Below are 26111 nucleotides of genomic sequence, written 5' to 3' on the forward strand. Positions count from 1 at the left end.
TATTAAATAAAAATTTTAATCCGTTATTTGTATTTGTATTTGTATTTGTAAGCATACTTATAGAGCGCAGCTGTCACCCAAAGGGTATCCTGGCGCTTCGACCATAAACATTACCTACAGATGTTAAACTACGCTGCTCTCGGGAAGAGGTAGCTTTCGAGATCCTTTTTAAAAAACAAGAGATCCTGCTTGCACCTTAGAGACATCGGTAAGGAATTCCATAGTTTGGCGGCCGTAAAGCTGAAAGAGCGGCCGCCTATCCTCACCCTTTTTATCCTGGGAACTGTGACCAGGAATGTCGAAGAGGATCTCAAAGGTCTGGCGGTAGAGTACCAGGAGAATAGATCTTGCAACATCACTGGACCCAGCCCGTGCAGAGCCCTGAAAACCAGACAGGAGGATTTAAAGCAGATCCGTTTTTGAACAGGAAGCCAATGAAGATCCGAGAGCGCAAGAGAGGACGAAGCAGACCGTGGTCGTGAAAGAGCCAGTTTAGCTGCCATATTCTGCACCCGCTGCAGCTTCGCGACCAAGGTGTTGGGAGCCCCCAGAAGCAGTGCGTTGCAGTAGTCTAATCTACTGAGGATAATACTACGCACTGCTTCTGTCCTTGCCGAGGGGGGAAGTAGCGGAAGAATTTTCCTTAACGTACAGAGCAGTAGCATGCAAGTCGCCGTGGTTTTATTAACGAAGGCATCCAGCTGGAGGCAAGGCCCGAACAGGACGCCTAGGTTGCGGGCTGATTCTGCCGCTGCTACGGTGCCTAGAGTAGAGAAAGGCCAGAACCCCTCGGGTAAAGGACGGGGCATTCGGTCCAGTGAGCAATGGAGAACTTCGGTCTTTGCTCCATTGAACTGGAGCGAGTTCTGGCGCAACCAGTCCGCCGTTACAGTAATGCAGCGGTGAAAGGATTCCATAGAAACTGCTTCCCTGCCCTCAAAAGAAAAAATAAGTTGAGTGTCATCGGCATAGTTGATGACAGAAATGCCAAATGACTTAATCAAACTTATTAGAGGGCGAAGATATACGTTAAAAAGAATCGGGCTGATTGCAGAGCCCTGCGGTACACCCTGATTCACATCTTTTACGACTGATCGAAAAGGCGGCAAGGCCACAGATTGCTGCCTATTACAAGGTATGAGGCCAGCCAGTCCAGGGCCAGGCCGGTCACTCCGGACTCCCGGAGCCTGCCAAGTAACACCGCATGGTCAACCGTATCGAACGCGGCCGACATGTCGAGTAGCACCAGAAACGCCGCTCCTCCCATGTCGACGCGCGAACGCAGGGCGTCCAAAACGGCCACCAAAGCAGACTCCGTGCCGTGGGCCGGCCTGAATCCAAATTGGGCCACGTCCAGAATGTCGTTGGTTTCAAGGAAGCTGGACAGGACCCTAGTGACCAATTTCTCTAAGATTTTTACCGAGAAAGGCAAGAGCGAAATGGACCTTTAATTGGCCAGGCACAGCGGGTCCAAGGTGGCCTTCTTTAGCAGAGGAGTAACCACTGCCAGTTTCCAGCTATCCGGGACCGTGGCCGTGACAAGGGACTGGCAGCAGATGGAATGGAGCGGCTGAAAGAGCTCCCCCTGAAACAGCTTCCAGAACTTATGTGGCAATGGGTCTAAAGGGGAGCCAGATGAAACGCCATTGGCCAGCAAGCAGAAATCCTCCAAAGAAGGAGTAGGAAAGCAGGTCAGCCGAGGCTGTACTGCCTCCTCTTCAAGGGCCTCCCGAGTCGCTATGCTGACCGGTTCCAAAGAACAAAAGACAAGGGGGCTGGTCGAATTGGAGGCCGAAAGTCCATTCAAGATGATTTTTATTTTATCCTCAAACGCCAAGGCTAGGGAGTCACATAGCTTCTGAGAAGCCGGAATGGCGGATGTAGCGCAGGCTGGGTTGGAGAGGTTCTTAACTAATTTGAATATATAAAGCATGATATATTTTTACATCATGTGTGTTTAACAGCTAATCTTTATAGGGATATTTTTTGTAAATCAGAATGTATTATCATACAATTTGCTTTCAATATTTTTCACGTTCATCTCTTTTATAACTGATATATTGAAATGCTTAATATAAATAAATACAAATAAATCAAACATATTTTAATGTTACAGAGCTATTATCCTTTAAAATGTTTCTTTTTCAGGTCGTTCCCAGCTTACAGATTTGGATCCTCCCAGGCAAATTCCAATAGGGTGCTATGATTGCGGGGATGGATTTTATGACCCAGTGAATCGTGTAGTCAATGACTACACAAATAAATTCTTAAGAAATGCAGGTTTGTCTTGCTTTGCTTTTCCATCACCAACAATTAATATTTCTAAATACAATTGTGTATTTTAATGTAATGATTACATTTACTATCAATGCAGTTTCTTAGTAATATTCAAAAACATATGTTTGTTTGGGCTGAATATAACATCTTTGTGATGAAACTATTTTATTTGTGGGATATCGAGGTCATTCCTCTTTTTGTTTGTTAACAAGAAAACTCCCATTGTCCACCAAAGTGTTGTACTCTGATGGCGGTTACTTTCAACATGTTAGCTGGACTGTGGATATCTAAATAGGAGGGATTACCATCTGTGTGTGTAGCGAAAGTTAAGTCCTAAGCCACTCAGACAGATGGTACTCTGTATTCTAGAGTGTAAACCAGGTCATTTTATTATTGTTCTCAATTGTGTGACAACAGTGCTGCTGGTAGCCAGCACTATTTTATTTGTGATCTGTATCTTTCCTAGTGTCCTTCTAATAAATGCTTTCTTTGGATAATGTGAGCATAATGTTATCCTATGCATTCCAAAAGTTCTAATTGGCATTGTGAGTTTTAGTATTTTTCAAAATCGTGTACCAATTGTGGTACTTTGCTACCATTTAGGTATACTCAAATTAAGTATAATTATGTTCAATGGGTTTTAAACAGAGACTTAACCCCAACAGTTCCTCTCCTTCTTACTAGGCAGTTGATCTACCCGCCTGTTATTAGTGCTTCTGGATTGGATATTTAACTATGCTAGTGCCAAGACGCTCTTCACACATGCAGAGTGGAGAAGTGTGGCTCAATGGTTAGAAGAGGTAGACCATGAAGCAGAGGTCAGACCCGGGACCAGGGTTCAATTCCCGACGCGGCAGGGTCTTGAGCCCAAAATGTCCACAGACTCGATAATTCTCTCTTCGGTGCCTGCTTCAATCACAGGTTCACACTCTGCAACTCGGGCAATAGCTTGCTTAATCTCCCCTATGGCCCCCCGCTGCGGGATGCCTGGCTTTCACCTTGGGGGTGCCCAGTACGGGTTATCTCACAGGGAAAAACCAGGACGGGTTCCCAAAGCAAGCGCTTAGAGACCGTTGGTGATAATGCGCTATATAAATATAAATTACAATTACAATTACATGCGCACTTTAGAAGTTTGTAAATCAAATCAAATCAAACAGTGCAATACAAAGGCACTTTAGCAAGGCAGTCCGTACTATGTAACTAGGCCTATGCTTAGTGGTCCTTCTTCTTTAATTGAATTGGATACAAATGCGTCAGAATTGTCTTTTTAAAACAAACAAATCTGTGGTTACATTGCACACAGTTTAAATCAGTGACAACTTCATAAACGAGGACATAGAATTAGAAGTCTGATGGAGCTTGTGTTTTAGGAAAGCAACCAGAACGCTCTACCTCAGGGCAGCATTCCAGTTTAAGAAGGCAATCTGTACACCTATGAACTGTGGGACACCCAGTGATATTTAGCAAAATTCACAGAGGAATGGTGATGCCATTTATGTGAAGGCCAAAAACACTTTCAACGTTGACGACTTTGGTGACATATTTATTAATGTTAATACAACATACAACACTATACAATTGTTCAAAGCCAAGACTACATACAACACCATGCAATTTTAGGTCTAACTCTACTTCTAGGTTTTTGCAGTTGGTTAGAGTCTCACCATCAAAGGCCTTAACATCAAGGCATTAGTCTCTTTTGATTGCCAACAATTCACAAGGATCCATTCCCAAACTAGTACTGTTGGAGAGTTCTCATGTGTGGAAAGCAAAAGAAACCTATCTCTACCATCACTGGAAGATAGGTTTCTTCTTGAGGAGCCACAGAGGGCTTGCACATCAGGAGAAGAAATACAAAAGCCTCCAGTGAAAATGCAAAATATTCAGATGCCACCATTGGTGGTGCTTGCTCTAATATATTAAAAATCAATTTAGGTCCCACAATTGGCACTTGACCTAGGAACCATAACTTAACGCATCTCCTTCACTGCTGTAGGTTCTTATTGCACAATCAGACAGAAATCTCTCTTCTCCCTAAACTGTAGACTCTACCTTAATCAGAACAAAATTATGGCATTCCATGAATCACTAACAAAGCATCTTCAAAGCTGGTCATCATCAGAACCATCGCAGAAGAAGATATTTCCATAATCTTTGAAATGCTACAGCGCAACCCATCAGTGAGGCCGTTTCTTCCTCTGGCTCCAAGCCCACTCGAGCCAACCTTGGAAACATTTTTTACATTGGCTTTGGACGCAGCCACAAAAAGGAAACAATAAAATGTTATACTCGGGGGCGCTAGAGGGCGCACGAGCTGAATGGCCGCACTCTAGTGTGGCTCCGGCTGCCTGGCATTCTTATCCTTCCTTATATCCTTTAAAACTGCGCCTACCCGCCCGAAAACGGTCTGGGGGATTGAGATATATCTAACGCATACTCTGTCTGAGTTTGGGGATCCTACGACCTTCGAGGACGGAGCTAGATCGAGATCAGTCTGGAGCGGGAGAGACCGAGAGCTGAGACCTCGCTGTAAGCGGCGTGGTGCCGCACGCAACGCCCAGGACGGACACGAGGCGAATAGGCCGCACTACGTCTCGCGCACCTCCGCCTGGCGGGCCTGGCCCTTCAACCTCGCAGTGGGACCCTACCCCGGCAGCTTGCTTACTGCACTGAAGACATCCTGTTGTACAACTGCAAGGCCTCGACCTATATTGGACTGTAGACGTCGGAACCGACCTGCTGCCGAGGTTGCCCACGCGTGTGCTTCCTAGTAGAGAGGCTTGACACAGCGGTGCGCTTGTTTGCTTGCCTGGCATGGGGAAACCAGATGCCCGGCAGCCCAGGCTGCAATTTGAACCGGCGGCGCACAGAAAGGGGTCGAAGCAGACGGGGGATGGTGCGCCGCCGAGAAGCCCGGCGGCAGAGGTTACCCCCCTGGTCCCGGAGATAGCAACTATGCTTCAGGAGATGCGGCAGGGTTTCGCCACAGTCGTGGACAAGGTGGACCAGCTCTCCGCCCGGATGGATGGCATCGTCCAACGAATAGATGTACACGACGAGCGGCTGACGGAGGCCGAACGCCGCATTTCCGAAACGGAAGATGCCACAACATCGCAGGCCACGCGACTATCCCGCATGGATAACATTTTACGGGTGATCGCCGCCAAGAACGAAGAATTGGAAGCGAGGGGCAGGCGGAACAACGTCCGGATTACGGGAATTCCGGAATCCACAAACACGGGACGTATGGAGTTATATGTAGAACGTTTGCTCATGGCCACTGTGGGAGAGGAGGCTCTCTCCAAACAATTTATAGTGGAGCGGGCCCATCGTTCCCTTGGACCTCAACCTCAACCTGGCACTCCACCGAGGCCCATAATAGCACGCCTGCTGAACTATCGTGATCGTGATGCGGCGTTGAAAGCAGCGAGGGCGAATCAAAACCTAAACTTTGAGGGAGTGTCCTTCTCCATTTATCCGGACTTTACTCCGCTTGTTCAGGAACAGCGCAGGAAGTTTCTGGCCGTGAAACGAAAACTGAGGGGACTGAGCGTTGACTATGCTTTGCTTTATCCTGCCAAGCTCCGCGTGACGCACCAGGGCACGCAACATTTTTTCTTGAACCCGCAACAGGTCGAGGAGTACATCAAAACCCTGCCGAAAAGGGACAAGAGAGCTGCACAGGCTGATGGCGGACACGATTCTGGTGCGGAATGAACTGGGTTAGTCGCCCTCGTTATTGCTGACTCGTTGATATATGTTTTCTTTTTCTCTTTGGATAACTGCTCCTGATATGGCCCCCAGGAGTGTAGGGCTGGGTGGTGCTGCAGGTGCTGTAGCGTGCCGGGCCCCCACCCCCCCCCATGCTGACTCACTCGCCCGGACAAAGACGGTAAGAATGGCGGCAACTGCGGTGAGGAAAGGCGGGGGTGGACGACGGTGCACCTCTAGAACCCCGAATGGGTGTGCCCCACTGGACTTGCTTAATGCACTTTTACTGTTGGGTTGTTGCGGGTTTAATCGGGGAGGGGGGTGGGCACAGGGTACTGGCGAGTTGGGGGCGCTTCAGTGGGTGGGGGAGGGGGGAAGTTTTTTAAGGGGTCAGTTAGTGCTGATCTGGTCCATGTTTTTCGCTTTCCTCGAACTGGGCCTGTGGCCCCGAATTATTACTCTGTGGTTACCGGCTCCTCTCTCTCTGTGTCGCTACTCGAGAGGGGACAACTGGGAAGCCTCATGGGTGGCACTGTTCAGGGGCCTGTTTGCTGACTGGCAACGGTTACGTTTTCTAATGTTCGATGCCTGGGTTTGCACTGGGTTTATGTCTTCGTCATGTAGTCAAGCGTGTGCACGTTTACCTCTTCGACCTTCCACTCGTCCTGGGGTGGGCTGGTCTCCTGTCTTTGCTATATGGGGGGGATTAAGGGACTGCCATCTGTGGTGGCCGGAGTTTCTGCTGGCCGCTCGTAATTCTAACTGTGTGGACTGTTGGTGCAGTCGGATTGTTCTATTATATGAAAAGATGTTGGGATGGGGGACACTTGTCTGAATGTTCTTACTTGGAATGTGCGGGGCCTAGGGGATCATCGGAAGAGACGCCATGTTCTGGGGTATTTAGACAGACATAATGTTCACATAGCGTTTCTGCAGGAGACGCACTTTGCACCCCACAGGTTGCCAGCCTTTGGTGGCAGATGGGCCTCGAGTACTGTGTTCTCCTCGTATTCCTCCTATGCCCGTGGTACTGCAATCCTGATTAAAAAGTCAACGCCCTTCACCATGGCTGGCATGAAATCAGATATACAAGGGAGATATTGCCTGCTTTGGGGCAGATTGGGCCGTGTGACGGTCACCCTTGCGTGTTGTTATGGCCCTAATGTGGACGACCCGCAGTACTTTGAGTCACTCTGGGCTGCTATACTGGAGGCGGGGTCACAACACATAATATGGGGGGGGGACTTCAATGTCACTGTGAACCCGACCCTGGACCGCTCACACCCGGCCCCACATCACTACACGAAAGGGCGGGAGGTGCTGCGCGCCATTTTAGAGGAGAATCACCTAGTGGATGCTTGGCGAGCGCACTGCGGGCCGAAGGGGGAGGGAACGCATTTTACGGCGCAGGCCAGGTCCTGGGCCAGGCTTGATTATTTTTTTCTGTCCACGCGCATGTATGCCACTGTCACGTATGCCAGACACCTCCCCCGGACTTATTCGGACCATGCCCCGGTTCTAGTCGTCATGCGCGGTGCTGAGCTGGGCCCTCCTATTACCGCGTGGCGCATGCAGGCAGCAATGCTGTTGGATGAGGAATTTAGAGAGACGCTGCGCGATGAATGCTTAGATTTTTTTGCGAGAAATAAGGGGTCTGTGGATGCAGTGGAGACAGTCTGGGAGGCCTTCAAGGTCACGCTAAGGGGTTTTTGCATTGCGAAGGGCTCGGGGGTACTGAAAGCTATCCTGAACCGTTTAAAGGCGCTGGAAATAAAACTGGGCCGGGCGGAAGAGACCCTCCGAGCGCGCCCCACTAGCGACACTCTGGCAGAGATTCGGCATTTGATTACGGAATATTCCGAGGAGGCTGCACGTGAGGCAAGATTTAGACATAAATACTGGGTGGCGCGGAAATATGGAGAAGGAGATAGGCCTGGGAAGGTGTTGGCGGCTACGGTCCGGCTTGCGAGGGCGCCTACTACTATACTAGAGCTAGAAACGGCCGAGGGGCTGCTGCTCCGCGACTCCACGCAAATCCTGAACGAGTTCGTGGGCCATTACAGTAAGCTGTACACCTCTAGGGGACTGGGGGGCCCGCCGTTGGACGACTACCTCGCGGATGTCGCGCTTGGTTGGCTGAGTGACGCTCAACAGGCGTTTTTGAGTGCCCCATTTGAGCTGGACGAGGTGAAAGAGGCGATTATGAGTATGCAATCAGGCAAGGCTACAGGCCTAGATGGCATCCCGATTGAATTCTACAAGACATACATTGAATTCATGGCCCCAGTACTGCGGGAGGTCTATGAGGACGCTCTGGAGGTGGGGCACCTCCCCGCATCAATGAGAACTGCGCTTATCATTTCTTTACTCAAGCCCGGGAAATCTGCATCGCACTGCGACTCCTATAGACCCCTCTCTTTGTTGACGTGTGATGTGAAGATTCTCGCGAAGCTCATTGCCACCCGCATTGGCCTACTGCTGCCTAACCTGATCCTTCCGGATCAGGCGGGCTTTGTTCCGGGGAGGGCTACATCCCACAATCTACGCACCTTTTTTTCTGTGTACGACTCTGTGCATGAGGACCTGCCCATGGCGGCCATCTTTTTGGATGCCACCAAGGCGTTTGATTCCCTGGAGTGGGATTACGTCGTTGGGGTACTGAGCCGCATGGGATTCCCGGCTATATTTGTTTCCTGGATCAAACTGCTCTACACACGACCCACGGCCAGAGTCCTTGTTAATGGGCAGCTTTCCCCTGAATTTGAGATCTCTAGGGGTACGAGGCAGGGGTGCCCTCTATCCCCCCTGCTCTTTGCAATCGCCACGGAACCCCTTGCTGCCAAACTGCGGCAACATTATAAGGATAGCGCGCTGCGCTGTTTCCAGCGACAAATACTCATCTCCATGTACGCGGACGATATCACACTGTATGTCCGGCACCCTCGGGACAACCTACACCCCATACTTAGGGAATTCATTAGATTCGGGACTCTCTCGGGAGTGCAGATAAATTGGGCCAAGTCGTGCATATTCCCACTCACGGCGGCCACACAGGCCTTCCCATTGGAGTATCCGCTCACTTGGACTGAGGGTGATTTTAAGTACCTTGGAGTTCACATTGAGAGGGACCGGGAAGCGCTTATGAGAGCGAACTATGGCACTGCCATTAGTAGGATTGAAGACCAGGTCACGAGGTGGGTGTCACTTCCCCTGTCAATGGCGGGCAGGGCTTCTTTGCTTAAAATGGTCGTGCTGCCGCAGCTGCTTTACCTGTTTCTCAACATACCCTTCCATCCTGGTCAATACTTCTTTAAGAAACTGAGGTCTGAAATGCTCAAATTGGTGTGGGGTGGAAAGCAAGCTAGGCTCCAATGGGAGATTTTGACACGGCCCTATGTACGGGGAGGATTCGGTGTCCCTGATTTTGAGCTGTACTTCAGGGCGGCGCAGGCGCACTATGCTTACTTCTGGGTAAGACAGCCGAGATACATGCCACAACTGGCTGCGGAGCACTGGCTGGCGCACCCCACGCCTATCGAGGGAGCTCTGTATGCCGTTGTGGAGGGGAGGGATAAGACCCCGAACACTTTATCTAGCACTATCACGGCCTGGTTACGCATTTGTGCCTCCCTGGGGCTGCAGTTCCTCTACGCTCCATGTATGCCCCTGGCTTATCACCCACAATTGCAGCTGCTGCAGGAAACTGGTTTCCAGCGTTTACTGTCTAAAATCCATGTCCGAACGTGGGGGGATCTATATCATAATGGCGAGTTCCGCACGAGGGATCATTTGTTTGGTACCATACTCCCTACCTCACTAGAGGTGTTTTACTACATGCGCCTGCGACATGGGCTGCAGGCCCTTACACCTGACTTTCCGCGCGAGCCACCGATCCTCATACCCCTGCAACACATGATGCAACTTGCGAATCCGTGCAAGCTTGTGTCTACGTTGTACAGATCTGTTAGAACACACACTGACTTCACCACACTTCCTGCCAAAGCGAAATGGGATCAAGAGCTGCCTGCCCCACTCACCGATCAACAATGGGAATTTAGCTTACTGCAGACGGAACGTGTCTCCTCCAGCAGCAGGTATAGGATTATTCACTACAAATTTGTGCACCGATTGTATTATACCCCGGCTCGATTACACAGGTTTGGGTTGCGAGACACTGATAACTGTGATAGGTGTGGAGCCCCTGGAGCTGACTTTCTACATCTTGCCTGGGACTGTGCCACTGTACGGCAGTATTGGGATCTGGTATTTCAGGCCCTCTCTACAATGATCAATGCTACGGTGCTGCCGACTCCTGAGATGGCACTGTTGGGTTGGGTCATGCCCCTGCAGGCGGCACACCGCAAGTATGTCGCGTTAGCCTTGTTGCTGGCCAAGCGGAGGGTGGCCTGTAGATGGGGCAGAGGAAGGGCGCCCAAATTTAAGGAATGGATACGGGACCTGGTGTACTGTCAGGAACAACTGCACACATATGCGGAGTTGCTGCCACTGTCATCCAGGCCGACTGATATCTGGGCCCCGCTGCAATGCTACCTGATAACGGAAGCACCGAGTGATGATGAATTGTGATCTGTAACGTTGTTCTAGGTGTGATGAAGACGATGTGTTGAACTGCTTTGGACCTACCTGCAATTTTGTATGCCTTGTGACTGCACTATGCACTTTACCCCCCTTGCCGTATCTCTGAACAGACCTTGTTGCTTCACTCACCTGTGTGCCTTACCCACCCATGGTCCACCTAGTTGCTGCGGGATGCTGTTCCCCCCCCCCCCCACCCCCCCTCCGACATCTGCTCGTTTGTGGTGCGCACACTCATGACGATGTTGTTTTGTTTGTTTTCATTGTTCTCTTTGTTAACCAAACAACGATAAAAGTAAGACGCATTTATATGCTTCCTTTACATGTACTGTTACTGCTGCCTTTTTTTTATGTATACAGCCATGCAACACAATATTGATTTTTTGCTGAAGTTTATTCGTGATTACTGACATGTGCTATAGCAGCCGGCCTCCGGGTTGTGGCAATATGCTGTGTATACTTAACGGTACTAAATAAACGTCTTGCACCGAAAAAAAAAAAAAAAAAAAAACAATAAAATGTTATACTCTCTGAATCAAGACCCTCTCTTCATTATCAAGAAGCCCTTCTTAACTTACTAACAGTACTGCAGTGTTGATGAAATGATTAGGAAATGGAGAGCCATGAACCTACCGGCATTTTTAGACACCCTGGCCACTACTCTGCCCTTAGCATGTAAGGATATAGATCTCATGGAGGAGACGCTCTCACAATGGCTCCGACAGGCTGCGGATATGCACGCACCCCTGGTGAGCTTTTCCTGATCACGCGCTAATGATGCCCATAAATGGTTCATCCCAGAACTAAAGAAGCTAAATGCTCGAGATACGTCAAAAAGAAAGGAAGTGGAGAACTAAATACTTACCGCAAGACAAAGAGATCTACTGTTCTGCTCGAAAAAATTACCAAAAGACCATTCTCAAACATAAAACTGATTATTTTTCTGCAAAAAATGTAATAGCGACAGAACAGCCCCCCTTGTAACTCCCACACAAAAGCTGTGTGAATCTCTAAACGATTTCTTTATAGACAAAATCATCACTATAAAACAGAGCATAAACAATTCCCTTACCCCGGCCCCACTGGATGAAATTTTTTGCAATCCCATTACACTAGATACTCTTCCTCTTATTGATACAAAAACTTTTTCAGAACTCCTTTCCCGTGTTAAGTCTGGATCACCCGATGATATCTGTCCACCTCACATTTTCAGAGAGTTAGGCTTAGCTATCCCACAAGGCATCCTCTCTTTCCTAAATGAGTCACTTTTGCAGGGCAAGGTACCCAGCAGTTTTAAGAACGCACTGTTAATCCCCTTGATAAAGAAACCCGGTATTGACCCACATGATTTGACTAATTATAGGCCGATTTCCCTTCTGCCCTACTTATCCAAAATCCTGGAAGCCCATGTCTCTTGCTGCCTGTCGAATTTCATCGAAAATTTGGCATATCTGGAGCCGAATCAGGCAGGCTTTCGTCCATGTCATTCTACAGAGACCGTGATTCTTGCAGTTCAAAACACTCTTAGATCTAATGCGAATAAGGATGTCCATCAGGCCCTTGTGCTCCTTGACTTGTCGGCCGCGTTCGACACGGTTGACTATTCCATTCTTGTCAACCGTGTCGAGCAGGCCGGCCTCAGAGGTTCTGCTTTGAGTTGGCTAACCTCCTTCATTACTGGGCGCACGCAATCAGTGAGACTGGGGACCTTCACGGCTCCCAGAACCCCGTCCACTTGCGGGGTCCCTCAAGGATCCTCTCTGTCCCCTTTATTGTTTAATCTGTACTTACGTCCATTATTATATTCTTTAAAAAACTACAAAGTCACTATTTTTAATTATGCGGACGATCTTCAACTTGTCTTCCCTTTAAACTCCGCAGACTCTGTGACTGAATTTCAGAACACCATGGTTTACATTCAGAGGTGGATGAACCTGAACCACCTCAAACTGAACCCGGGCAAGACAGAATTGATCTTGCCCGGGAAAAGTAAACTCAGCTGGGGCATCCACTTTTGGCCACCTGACATGGGGGTTCCGCCCATCAAATCCCTCACGGTCAAGAGCCTAGGGGTGACGCTTAGTGAAGATCTGTCACTCAAAGGTCAGGTGGGGGCGGTGGTATCTTCAAGTTTCTTTCAACTTAGAAAGATAAAAAAAATAGCTCACCTACTGACATACTCTGCACTTATTCAGGTAATTATTGCCCTTGTTCTATCCCGACTGGATTTCTCAAACAGTCTTTACTTGGGACTCCCAGCGGGTCAGCTTAAAAGATTGCAACTCGTTCAGAACCAGGCGGCCAGACTTATTTGTAAACAACCTAAATGGCAGTCTGTTAGACCTGGCCTACAAAAACTACACTGGCTACCTGTGGCTCAAAGGGTTGAGTTTAAGGCAGGTTGCATTATCTTTAAGGCTCTGCAGAGTAAGGGTCCCAAATTCATTAGGAAAATGATACTCAAGTATGCCCCCTCACGTAACCTTCGTTCCGCTCACAAAGATCTGTTAGTTGTTCCTCTGTTTAAGAAGAAAGAGCAGGGTGGCAGCTGTTTCCACTTTCTAGCTGCTACCCTCTGGAACTCTCTACCACTGCCTTTAAGACAGTGTGAAGACCTTCTTACTTTTAGATGTTCTCTCAAGACGTGGTTATTCAGACAGGCTTACCCATAGAGTAGTGTGCTGTGTGTCCTATAGAGCATTGTGTTGTGTTTTCCACTCCAATAGCGCCATGAAGCCCACGGGCATACGAGCGCTTAAGAAATAAATATTAACATAACATAACATAACATGAAGTTTAAGGCATCCATATTAACTTCAACAGCACAGACAAAGAGAGTTAAGATATGCTTTCTGTCTAACTGCATCCATGTTTCTTCATGTGGCTGGCTCATCAGCTTTCTTGGGCTATTATGACCAGAGGCCGTAAAGGAAAGTGTTGTGGGGATGTAACAGACGTGTGTGTCCACTTTGTGCGATGTCGGGGCACTTTGATATTGCAGTCCAGTCTGTAATACTGGTAGAGCTGGCGCACATACAGCACCAGCGCTGTATTTTTAAAACAATCACAAATCTGTGGTTACATTACACTTAGTTAAATTAAACTCAGCTGCAATTTCAAAATTAGAAGTTTGATGGACAGAGATTGATCTTGTCTTTTAGGAAAGCATTCAGGACCCACCACTTCTGCCAAAGTGTGGCAATCTGTACACCTTTGAACTGTGAGACGCCCTGTGACACATAGCAGGATCCAGAAAGGAATGGTGAAGCCATTGATGTCAAGGAAAAATTTGATGTCAAAACATTCAACGTTGAGGACTATGAAGAGTACCCTAAAAGAGGTGTAGCTGGTGCCTAATTTGAGACGGTAAAGACAACCGGCACTCATTTTTGGTTTTGCAACCATCTTCAAGCAAAGACTCGGTGACCTAAAGAACCGCGAAACCCTGTTCCACCTCTGCACCCCACACCTCTGGCCCGAGTCCAAGTGGCCCACCAGTCCCATTGAGGTTCCCCAGTGCTCTAGAGCCTGAGCCCATCATGGGTTGTTCCTCCTGGACTCCTTCACGTTGCAGCCTCTGCACCCAGACCCCTTTAACAGCAACCTGCTCCAGTAAGCCATTTCTGACGCCAAAAGACAGCCCTGCACCCGTCCGCCTTCGGCCATGGTGAAGAAAATCAAAGGTGTCCCTACGTCACCGAGCATCGCAACTTACCTCTCCAGCTGTTAGTTTCCTTCAACCGGACCCCCAGCCTGAACCTGCAGGCCTTTTCTCTGAGGAAGTGCTTGTGCTAAACTACGAGTGGTGGGAGGTGGGACAGGGATTCCGAAAAGAAACCAGTTAACATTGTAGGTCGGATTGTTTGGGCCTGGAGGAAGCACACTCACCCGTCAACTGTCAGATCAAGTTCACACCAAGAATTAGACATCTTTGCCACCTCTAGCTTGAATCTCCAATCCCCTAATCTATTAATAAACCTTCTCAGTGATTTATCACACCTAAGTCGGCCACATACTCCCAATGCCACCAAGCTCTTGAAATAACTGTGCAGTATGGGTAAAAAAACACACAAACAATCTCGTTTTCAAAGATTGAAAATATCGAAGCAAACTTTTCACCATCGGAAAATTGATTTCCATGTGAAGAAAATGAAAAACAATAAAGTTAATGCGCATTCATACAGTCAAAATTACAGTAAACAGGTTTCAGCTGATAGTAAATCCATCAGTTCATGGCTGCACTGCAGTTGGAATCTACAAATTTCATAGATTACTTGCTAAACTGGGTAATTCTTGAAAATGCCCCAAAATTGTAACATATGGTTTCATCTGGTTTGTGAATAGCTCAGTTATGAGTATGCCTAATAAAACTGTAGATGTTTTTACACTTTGCAGAGCTCCCAGGTTTCCCAGATCCATACATAACTCATCCATTACAGATATTTTCTTTGAATTCTGTGACTTGTATCCTAGTTTAACAATGAGTTGAAGGTGACCGCAGATCACAGCCTTTAACAAATCAAAACTGAGTTGGAGGAGTTATTCAAGCATGGAACTGAGAAACTGGAGAGATCTGACTTCTCGATTTACTAATATATTTTGAGAATGAGGTCCAGGGTGCAGAGGCAACAGAGCAGAAGCGGGACAATGGTGGATCACTCATCACACACAAATGTCCGTGCAGTGTGGTTCTGCGTGGGTTTCCACCAGCAGTGGGGTAGCTAGACCTAGTGGACCCTAAGTTTGCTGCCCAGTGCAGGTAAGAGCTTGGGGGGGGGGCAGGATTGGCGACTACTGGACAACTTCTTCCCGAGGGGCTGGGGGACGGAAGGGGGGCTTAGGTGTCTGGCACCCGAGAGACAGCTAGTTTGTGTGAGGAGATGGTGGTAGTCGACAGACATGACTTGCTCAACTTTGCCGCCCCCAAAAACAGTGCCGCCCGGGGTGGACTGCCCCATCCTAGCTACGCCACTGCCCACCAGGGCAGAGACCTGAGTTTATCCCTCTCCTTATTTATTTTTTTAGAGGGGGAGTGGCAATACTGGCCCTATTTTTAAAAGTAAAGCCGGTCTATGCATCATTTCTCTAAATCCTTGCATAGAATTTAAAGCATCAAATATGGAAAACTAATCAATATTTTAATTACAAGTCAGACTCACATGCACCGGTCTAAATCTGGAACACACTCCTCATTACTATGAGGATTTTATGTTAACTAAAGATATCCTTTAGAAATGATTCAGTAGAAGTTGTCGATGCACTCAGGCAGCCACATTTACATATTCAGGCTATTAACATGTGCCAGATTATAATTGCTCTGTATCTGACCGCATTAATGAGCTCTGGATATGTATTTGCATTTTTATATTGATTAAATGTGATGTGCTCAGGCCTCCTGCGATGCTGCAGAGGTGACAGGAGGCAAGGGGGACACGGACCAGTCTCAGCCAACAAGCAGCTGCTCCATAAACGCTGGGCATCTGTGCCTCAATTGTGAGCTGCACAGCCAGGTAGAGTGGCCAACGAGGAGTCAAGTGGCTGTCAGAGATCACTGCTGACAATTGCGAACAATCAGGGCGGGGCTCGCGAGCGCTCTGCACAATGCTCCCAGTTTGCCTGTTTCAGGGGGTTAGTTCTGAAGAGGATGCAGCTGTACTCTTTGAAATAGGCGTCCAACTGCACCAATTAGCGGCTTTGCTCCCTCTTCAGTGTGCTGAGCCTCTCAGAAGCACTCTTTAACTCTCTGATGCTTGCTCTGCAAGAGATACATTCAGTGTTTAACTGCCTCTTTGCCGCACACTTGCTCCTTGTGTTGAAATGAATGAGAAGTGCTGGTAACAGTTGCCTGAATAGCTATTGAAAACGTGTCGTTTGTACAAAAAAGCGTTACAATGGCTGGTGGTCCCGTAAACCTGTCGCTCTCTAAAACCGCATTATTGTTGGGGAAATTAGGTAAAGTATAGCTGTGAATATATCTCTGCTGCTGGTCTGTGTTGTAATTTGTAAGCCTGACGTTGCTGTCACTCAAAACCTCCACGGTGTTCCTGAAAAGTTTATAAAGCAAGGAAAGGGAAAAGACAGACTTAAAGCAATGTTGGCAAAATAAAAACACAGACTTGTACCATGGAAAATTACCCTATGTTGACCTAGATTTTGCAGACCATGGGTGCAGCCACTTTTGATGTTGACTTGTAATCATCTCAGTTATTTACAGGCCCATTAGATGATGTTAACGTTGATGATACATGTAGCTGATTCTAGTTAATGACTGCAATAATTAACTTTCAGCTGTTTCTGCCTGCCATAGTAATCCAGGAGACATCTTCACCCCTAGCAAAAAGGAAGAAATGAGGCATTTTCATGACCTGCTGCAATCGTGTGTCTGTGAACTGAGAATGTCTTTTGTTAGCCTTCCTGGACCTCACGGTGGCTTTTCACCAATTCGACCGAATGCTACTGAATAAACCATTGCTTACATCAGGCGTCAGCAGAGAGCTTACTGAATGACATTTTTCCTGTTAGAAATATTGCCACAGATAGCTTTGACTTTAAAGGTGAAATAACAAAGTTGTTAAGAGATTAAGGCAGGGTTGCCTTTTGGCACAGACACTATTTAATTTCAATCAATCAATAATAAGTTTATTCGGGGTGTATTTAAACAACCATAAAAGCACAGTATATATTCATGATACATTTAATTTATTTTAAAGACATTTTAGGACTGTCCAATGTGCCGGTGATGAGGCCCTGCTTGCTGGAATGAATAATTTCTTAAATAGGCAACTGTCTTTTTTGCGATGTAATGCAAACTCAAAAACTACACCATATTTTTCAAAAACGAAAAATCCTTAAATTTGGTAAGGTGAGCTCCCAGATGTATTATATTAGCTTTTAAATGCTACTCTTCAACTAGCGAATGCATTTGATTATCTTGGTCTGCTTTACAAAGGACAGGAGGCATGGTTGACTCATCTCGCTAAGCACTCAGCTATACTGCCCAACACTGAGTAAAACAATCTGGGCAAAGTTAATGTCATGGGCCCTTTATGGGACTGAACTGTGGGATTTTTACAAACATAACATCGCTAGTGCATATACAGAATGGTCTTTCAAGGGAGATCGGCAATATGCTTCGAACTACCCCCACTAGTTGGCATTCACATTAAAGCTATGCATGGAATGTGTGGGCCAAATGGCTACAATGACACTAGTTTTATTTTGGTTAGGCTATCGACACATCATCTGCGTCCATTTATAAGCCTTGGTTGTGGCACCTGTGAGAATGTTATGCAACCATCTTGAGTAATCCACATATGCCAGGTCCTGATGTTTGAGATATTACGAGGTCTACTTTGCCCCTCATCAAAACAAGATTACAGGCTGAGATTAAAATCAAAGCATTTAATGCTTTCCTAAAGCCACCCTGGGTTGAAAATATAGCATCAAGGATACTGTTCTGATTAGCTTACTGGTTCTCTTCATTGTACCTGATTTGCTCCTCATCCAAAACACTGATCAAAATCCTGCAAAATTTGTCACTGCCCCGAAATGTATCCCTCTGATCTACTACTTGAACGTCCACTTCCCTGGATTTTGTTTTCACTTGGAAATGCTTTTCTCAGACTAGTTCTGACCAGGGATCCATATGCAACCTGACAAAGTTGTACGTGCCCGATAACAACTGTTTACTATCCTAGTGAAAGTTTTAAAAAAATGTAAATGATTGTTTTGGTACTTGTATTACTATTAAGGGTGGGCATAAGTCCTGTAATTCAGTATAGCATAAGCGCAGTTTCTTAATGCAAAAATGCCCCCTTGCATTCAAAATGGGCACAAGAATGCATTTTGCACTAAGATCTATTGCTAAATGTTGTAGCAGAATGTGAATAACAAGCATGGGCAGCTGCTAGCTAAATGAGCTATTGGGGTAGTGTTAGAGGTGTCAGCCTTAGGGTGGTCTTACCCCAAAACATTTTGCCTTCCTCCTTGTTAGACCTGGCATCTTTGGCACGGTTTCCCCCTATCTTTTGCCCCTACCTCCTGTATTTATGAGGCTGTGCTGGATTTCGTTTTTGCTGGTTTAGATGCTTTGGGCACTTTGCCACTGCTGTTCAGTGTCAAAGTGCAAGAGCTCCCTGTGTAAATTGTTATTGTGATTGGTTATCCATGATTGTCCTATTTGTGTCACCAAGAAGTCCCTAGTAAAGTGCACTAAGTGTGCCAAGGCTGGTGGTAACAAGTGCTACTAGTGGGCCTGCAGCACTGATTGTGCCACCACATGAGTAGCCCTAAAATGTTGTCTCAGGCCTGCCACCCCAGTGTCTGTGTGCAATCTGTGAACTGCCATGATCCTCCTGGTCAGTGTCCACACTGGCCAGGCCTACCCCTTCCCTTTCTATGCACATTGGCTACCCCTGTGGAAGGCCCAAGGTACCCCCTTGGGCAGGGTGCAGTGTACGGGAGAGGTAGAGCATGTACTAGTGCTGGTGACATGCTCTGGTAGTGAAAGGCAGACATTTTTGTTTTTCACTATTGTAAGGCTACCTTGCCCATAGGCTATCATGGGGAATGCTGGCTACAGTGGCTACCAGCATATCTTGTATACAAAATGGGGGAGAGTGATCCAATGGGATCAGTGCAGGCGTAATTACCACTCAAGGGGAGTGGAAGGTCCAGCCGCAGTCCGTGCCCTGCGTAAGTATTGATCCAAAAGGAGGTGGACAAGGCTGTTCCTGGAGAAGAAAAGGTTGTGTGGTGTGCTGGTCACAGGGAAGAGGACACGTGGAGGTTAGCATGTGTAAGCCTACCACTGGGTATCCATTGTGTTGGATATGGTTGCCTCACACACCCTCGCAGGTGTCATGCTTCATCATAGGCAGTGCTCCTCGTTGGGTAGGCGGTGCAATACCCAACGGGCTCACCTCAAAGAGGGGCTCTTTGGCGGAGATCTTTTAATCCAACTGCCTATTGGTGAAGTGTGGGTATGGGGCCAGGTGGGTTGTAGACTGGAATGTGAATTAAAATGCAGCGAAGGGTACCGGAGACTACTTTATTCGGGCGGTCCCTCGTTACAATTAAAAGTGAAGCTAGTCGGGCTTGCTGGAATTTAATGTTCCCTTGCTCTAGACTAGACTAGGAAGTGTTAGGAAGTCGGTCGACATGTTTCTCGCTATGGTACATTGACTCGCGATTCATCAGGACCTCTGTGGTATAGTCTACAAACAATAGTTGTAATGCCTATCTCAAAATTAAGTGCTCGTTACCAGTTGCGGGAAAGTTGTACCTCTGGAGCACTGTTCCTTGCCTGGAGTGGGGAACAAAAGAGGCTGGTTAAGAGCATAAGTGGCATAGTGTCCACAGTGTAAGTGACCAGGTGCACACAACGTTACATGCTAAAAGGTGCGGATTCGCGCTAGCATGTGTGGGGTGATAGGTGGACCGAGTGACATGCTCTTGTGCGGTCCAGCGCTTATATTTGCAGCAAAAGGTGAAGAGGAGCTGCACATGAACAAGCATTAAAAACGAATGTTAAAAACAAAGTAGCAGCATTCTGGTCGTTCCCAGAGGGATAAGAAACCCCAACTCACCTAAACGTCAAGATTTATATGCCACATCAATGCCCGGCGGGTTGTACATCAGGGACAATGCCTCTATGTGTAAGGCTGGACATTGGGGAGTTTAAAACAGAGATTGCATGGTAAACCTATTAAACAAGCCTCTATTCAAACGTCAACGTTCCTATTGAGGTGGGGTGGTTGAATGGGTAAGTTGGGTAACAATGAGTGTGAGCATTAGTGTAGTCACTATTCAAGGGGATTTGGTCGCTGGTGGTCCCTTGTCTTGTGTCCATGACACTACTGCCTAATGCGACACATATAGACTGTAAAAAGACAACCACCTGCAAGTTAGGTGATGGGACCCGGACTAGAAACTAGTCATGAGTGCCTAGCCGTTTGCTGTTAAGTCGGGTATGCAGAGAAATGTATCCTCTAAGATATCATGGGAATACGTGACCCCCTGTAGGTATATTTCCGTCTGGTCCCAGGGCTCGGTAGTCTATGGAGAGTCAGGGGTTTGAGGAGGGGCGCGAGCCGTGACGCTCTTGTGAAGCCCGCCCTGGGGACAGCGCGTCTGTCTTGCAGCGCTCAACTCTACTAGATGGACAATCAGGGGTTTAAAGAGAGGCGCGGGCCGTGAAGCTCTTGTAAAAACCCGCCCCGGGGACAGCCCGTCTATCCTGCAGCACTCACCTCTAATCTCCTGTGTCGTAGGCCAGTGTCCTACCCCTCTCTCCGCCGGAATCGGGCAGATATGGATTGGCGCGCCTGTCCTCCATTATGAATACAAATGAGGCGTGGCCAAATCGTAGAGGGGCCTAGGGGCGTTTGTGTCACGTGGTTAAGATGGGAAACGTGGCGGCCATTTTGTAGTGAGTGGAGGTAACCAGTGAATACATGGGTGTGTACTCTTAAGTTGTTTTGTAAGGATGTGTAATAATCGTGGGAGACTCTATCTATGTTAATACACTATTACTAGGTGCGCCTCTTGTCTGCGCAATGTAATTCTCGCATTTTGTTTAATGTTCAGTGTCAGACTGATTTGTCTCAACAGGCTATATTACATGTCATCATTAGACTCCTACCTCCCTCGTTGCGTGTTAGATTGTCATAGGGGTTAGAAGTTGGTGATAGGTTCAATCCATCTCCTCCTGGTGGCAGGCTAATAGGGCCGATGTTACTGAAGGAGGTGACACGGTTAGGGCTAAATCCCGCGTGGCCATTTTGTAGTGGATACAGTCCTAGGAGATTAGAACCATGCACACTGATACTTAGATCGTTTCTCATCTTTTTGAGGTCCCATGTTAATAGTATTGCACCATTACTCATGCCCTTGATACCCAATGTTTACTAACCATGTTGAAGTAAGGGATTGAGGGCGGGCATCCAGCTAATTCGGTGTTTAGAGCAAACTCCACGGGATATCTTCATTTAAACCCCCTCTATCTGTGGCTAAGCGGTGGACTCTCCGTTGTTCCTTCAGGAAGAGGTTCTGCTTTGAACAGTTAGGGCTGGCTTCTAGTACTAACCACTTCAGTGAGTCAGCGGTGTGGTTGTGCTCAATAAAATGTCTACACATTTTGGTGTTGTTCTTTTTGCAGCGGAAATTGCTGCGATGTTCTGTAATGCGTGTTTTGATGGGGAAGGAAGGCAAGGAACAGTGCTCCAGAGGTACAATTTTCCCGCAACTGGTAACAGGCACTTAATTTTGAGATAGGCATTATAACTATTGTTTGTAGACTATACCACAGAGGTCCTGATGAATCGCGAGTCAATGTACCATAACGAGAAACATGTCGACCGACTTCCTAACACTTCCTAGTCTAGTCTAGAGCAAGGGAACATTAAATTCCAGCAAGCCCGACTAGCTTCACTTTTAAATGTAACGAGGGACCGCCCGAATAAAGTAGTCTCAGGTACCCTTCGCTGCATTTTAATTCACATTACAGTCTACAACCCACCTGGCCCCATACCCACACTTCACCAATAGGCAGTTGGATTAAAAGATCTCCGCCAAAGAGCCCCTCTTTGAGGTGAGCCCGTTGGGTATTGCACCGCCTACCCAACGAGGAGCACTGCCTATGATGAAGCATGACACCTGCAAGGGTGTGTGAGTCAACCATATCCAACACAATGGATACCCAGTGGTAGGCTTACACACGCTAACCTCCACGTGTCCTCTTCCTTGTGACCAGCACACCACACAACCTCTTCTCCTCAAGGAACAGCCTTGTCCACCTCCTTTTGGATCAATACCAGCATATCTTCCCATAGGAGCAAGGTAGGACATAAAAGTCTGGTCTCCCTGAACTCAGAATGTAATAACACATCTTTTAGGAAAGGTTGTTTTGAAATCCTGTGTGTTTGAGAACAGCACTTTTAGAAAATGGCTGTTCTCTTGTTTGAACTTTCTGTGTGCCTTGGCCTGTTTGTGAATTAACTGTCTGGTATGAGAGTGACAGGGTCTGGGGAGCCCCCAGGAGGCTGGCAGAGTCAGCCCTAGGCTGAATGATTGCATCTGCATCTTGAGTGGTGTGAACAGGGCTGTGCCTGCCTTCCACACTGCTGGCTCCACCTCCTGCTGGGCGGCTGACGACCCTGCCCCTCACTCTGAAAGGAAAAGAAGAAGCCAGGAAAACCAAGTGCTCACGGAACACCCAAAACTGGTTCAAACCTGGCTCAGAACCCTCCTGCACAAAGGGAACAAAGACTTTTAGGGGTATAAGTACAGGACCCCTGACTACAGAAAATTAGATCATCCTGGAATCAAGAAGGAACCTCTGCCAAGGAGAAAGCTGAAACTGGAGAAGGAAGACTGTCCTGCTGTTGCTCTGCTGGACTGACCTGCTGCTGCTTTGCTGCCCAGGAGAGGGGAAGGACTTTGCTTTGTGCTGTGTCCCCTTGCTTGAAGGAATCTCCAAGGGCCTGAGAAGAGCTGGCTCCCTGTTATGAAGTCCCAGGAACAAAACGACTTCACCCCCAGCCTCCCTGAACTCTCCTGAGAGAGTTCTGTCCTTCCTGGATTGCGTGGCCCATGTGTGGTGCCTTTGGAAGTTGTACCTGTGTTGGGAAGCTGGAAACCAAGCTTTTAAGGAACTTTCTGCAAGTTTTATTGCATCCCCGGCTTAGCGAGAAAATTCCCGCCGCTATGAAGACCGAGATCATCGCAGCGCCTGTCGCCGCTGCCTGAAGATGTCGCATCCTTCGCTTGCGGGAAGATTTCCATCGCTGCGAACATCGTTGCAGAGCCTGTCGCCGCTGGGTGAGCTCACCGTATCACGTCGCTGCGAGAATCGTCGCAGAGCCATCGCATCAAGGAACTGCGAGTGAAAGATCGCCGCTGAGCCGCGCATCGTCACCCCGGAGATCGTCGCAGCCCCTAAAGATTGTCGCATCCCCTAAAGATCGTTGCATCGTGCCTTTTCAAGCTTTTTCACTACGGAACGTCCGCACTGGAATCCATACAAGGTATCGCATCCCTCCCCATACAGACCGGATTCGTCGCAACACACCCGCTACATCCAGCGGAATTGTCGCATCGCCTCCCCAAGGTCTCAGGAGTGACGCATCGCTTGTTTTCCACCGCACCAGCTTCTGTTTTGGAACTTTGTTGCATTTAAAGGTACTGTTGGCTAAACGTGACGCAACTGTGAACTTTTCACGCAACTGTGGATTATTTTAACGCTAACCTTAAGAACTCTTTTGCAACCATATTCTTGAACTGTGTATGTTGGATTTTTGTTGCTTTGGTCTTGTGTAGTTTAGATTAAATACCTTTATTTTTCTAAACTGTTGTGGAGTCAGTTTGTGGTGTTTTCACTGTGTTACTTTGAGTTTTAGTACAGATACTTTACACATTGCCTTCGATAAGCCTTGACTGCTCGTGCCAAGCTACCCAGAGGGTGAGCAGAGGTTATCTAAGAGTGTTTCCTCATTACCCTGACTAGAAGCAAGGGTCCCTATTTGGACAGTGGTACCTACCTCTGCCAACTAGAGACCCCCAGTTCTAACATTGTTGGTCAGCGGTGGGATTTGAACTTGTATTTGTACTAGACCCACAGTGATTGGTGTACATCAATAGTGAGTACAGCAGACCACTATGCCACCGCATACTACGTTTTTTTGGGTTGGTTCTATTTTTTAATAACTCTTCAAAGCATCATGATAGTGAATGGAAAGGCACCCAGTGAGGACGCAGAATTGGAGTTTGTTATTGAAGATTTGTATTCCTACAAAGTTACACAGCTTAAACAATTCTGCACCAAGTTTGAGTGCCCCATAAAAAGCAGCCTCAGGAAGGAGGACCTGCAGAGCATCTTGAAGGCCTGGTGGGAGCCCCAAGAGGGAAATGTTGCAAATGGATCTGCCTGTGAGCAGACCAGGCTCAAGGCCTGGCAGCAACCATTCCAGTAGGGGTTTCACTCCAGAAGAGTTAGAGGAGAACCAGAGAGTGAGAGAATATGACTTGGAAGTCATGAGGATGAAAATGAAGCAATCGGAAATGGAACAGGAGAAAGAAAGGGCAGCCAAGGAGAGAGAAAGGGCGGCGGAGGAGAGCAAAGTGCCCGTGCCTTGGAGGAAAAGAAATTGCTTCTGGCTCACGAGTTGAGCATGAGAGAACTGGATCTAAAAGCCAAGCAGGTGGATTCCAGTTCAAGTGGTGGCAGCGCGCAGCCAGTGCAGGGGGGTAAAGTATATATTCCCAAGGATCTGGTACAGAATTACAGTAGGAGTGAGGATATTTATGCCTGGTTTACTTCTTATGAAATTGCATTGAGAATGAATGGTGTGCCTGAACACCATTGGGGGGCAGGCCTGTGGAAACATTTTGATGCTTCTGGGAGGAGTGCTCTAGAGCCCGTAGAGTTAGAGTGACCTACCCCAATATGAAGGAGGCCCTATGTCTCAGGTATGGACTTACTCCAGAGCCGTACAGACTGCAGTTTAGAAACTCTAAGAAGAAAGAGTCTGAGACTTGGATGGAGTGTGTGAATTTGTACTCGCGTGCACTACAAGGTTGGATGAAGGGCAGCAAAGTAACTGATAATAAGGAGTTGTTATATTTAATTAGTTGGGAGCACTTGAGTAGTCTTTGTGTTCCAGAGCTGCGCCAGCATCTTTTAGAGAGCAAGCTGACAGCCCCTATTGAGCTTGCTAAGGAGGCGGACCGCTGGACCAATACCAGGGTCCACAGAGGAATTGTGGGTACCACAGCCAAAGGTGGGCAGGGTCCCCAGCAGAAGAGTGGGGGGGACAAGTGTAACCAAAAGGAGTTCTCTCAAGGGCCCCAAAATAGTTCACAGGGAAAGGAGTCCCAATGCTGCAGACCCAAGCAGCCATGGCCCCCTAGGGGCAGATGGGAAACCAGAGGTCCCCCTACCTGCTTTCACTGCAATGAGGCGGGACATGTTATCAACAGGTGCCCCAAGAAACCCCCTGCACCCGCTGGGGCTCCAGCCACAGGGTTAGCAAGTGTAGCTTTGGGTGGGGATTTGATTTCTAGTGGGGAATGGGAACTAGCAGTGATGACCCTTGTCTCTTTAGGAGACCAACAGATGGTTCAGGAAACCTTCCTGCCCCCTAACACTAAGAAATACAGGCAGAAGGTGATCATCAATGGGAGGGAGATAGAGGCTCTGAGATTCACGGGAACCAGCATGATATCCGTGAGGTGTCAGTGGGTGTCTGAAGAGCAGTGTATCCCCAATGTACTCCGCCCAGTAGTTGCAGCTGATAGCTCAGTGCGCCTCTGCAAAGTGGCGCCTGTTCCCTTTGAATGGGGAGGGGTCTCTGTTCTATTGGAAGTTGTTGTCAGTGATGCCTTGCCTGTAGACTGTCTGCTAGGTAGTGACCTGGAGAGTTCTCAATGGAAGGATGTGGAACACCAAACTCATTTGGAGATGTTGGGTTTGTCTGCGTGGATCTGTGTGACCACGTGGGCTATAGCAGCCAGTAAGGGTGATTCAG

General features: G+C 47.8%; 1 protein-coding gene across 4 annotated transcripts in view; it reads left to right on the forward strand.

Moving 5' to 3' along the window:
- Nucleotides 1-26111, forward strand: part of MORN5 (MORN repeat containing 5) — a 132596-nt gene that overhangs the window by 92812 nt on the left and 13673 nt on the right. For all 4 annotated transcript variants that reach the window (XM_078640837.1, XM_078640839.1, XM_078640838.1 and 1 more), the window contains one exon: nt 2149-2280. In XM_078640837.1, coding sequence (XP_078496963.1) covers nt 2149-2280 — 132 coding nt within the window. The remainder of the gene's footprint in view (nt 1-2148; nt 2281-26111) is intronic.

The sequence above is a fragment of the Lissotriton helveticus genome, chromosome 5_1 (genome assembly GCF_964261635.1).
Source record: "Lissotriton helveticus chromosome 5_1, aLisHel1.1, whole genome shotgun sequence".
Classification (NCBI taxonomy): Eukaryota; Metazoa; Chordata; class Amphibia; order Caudata; family Salamandridae; genus Lissotriton; species Lissotriton helveticus.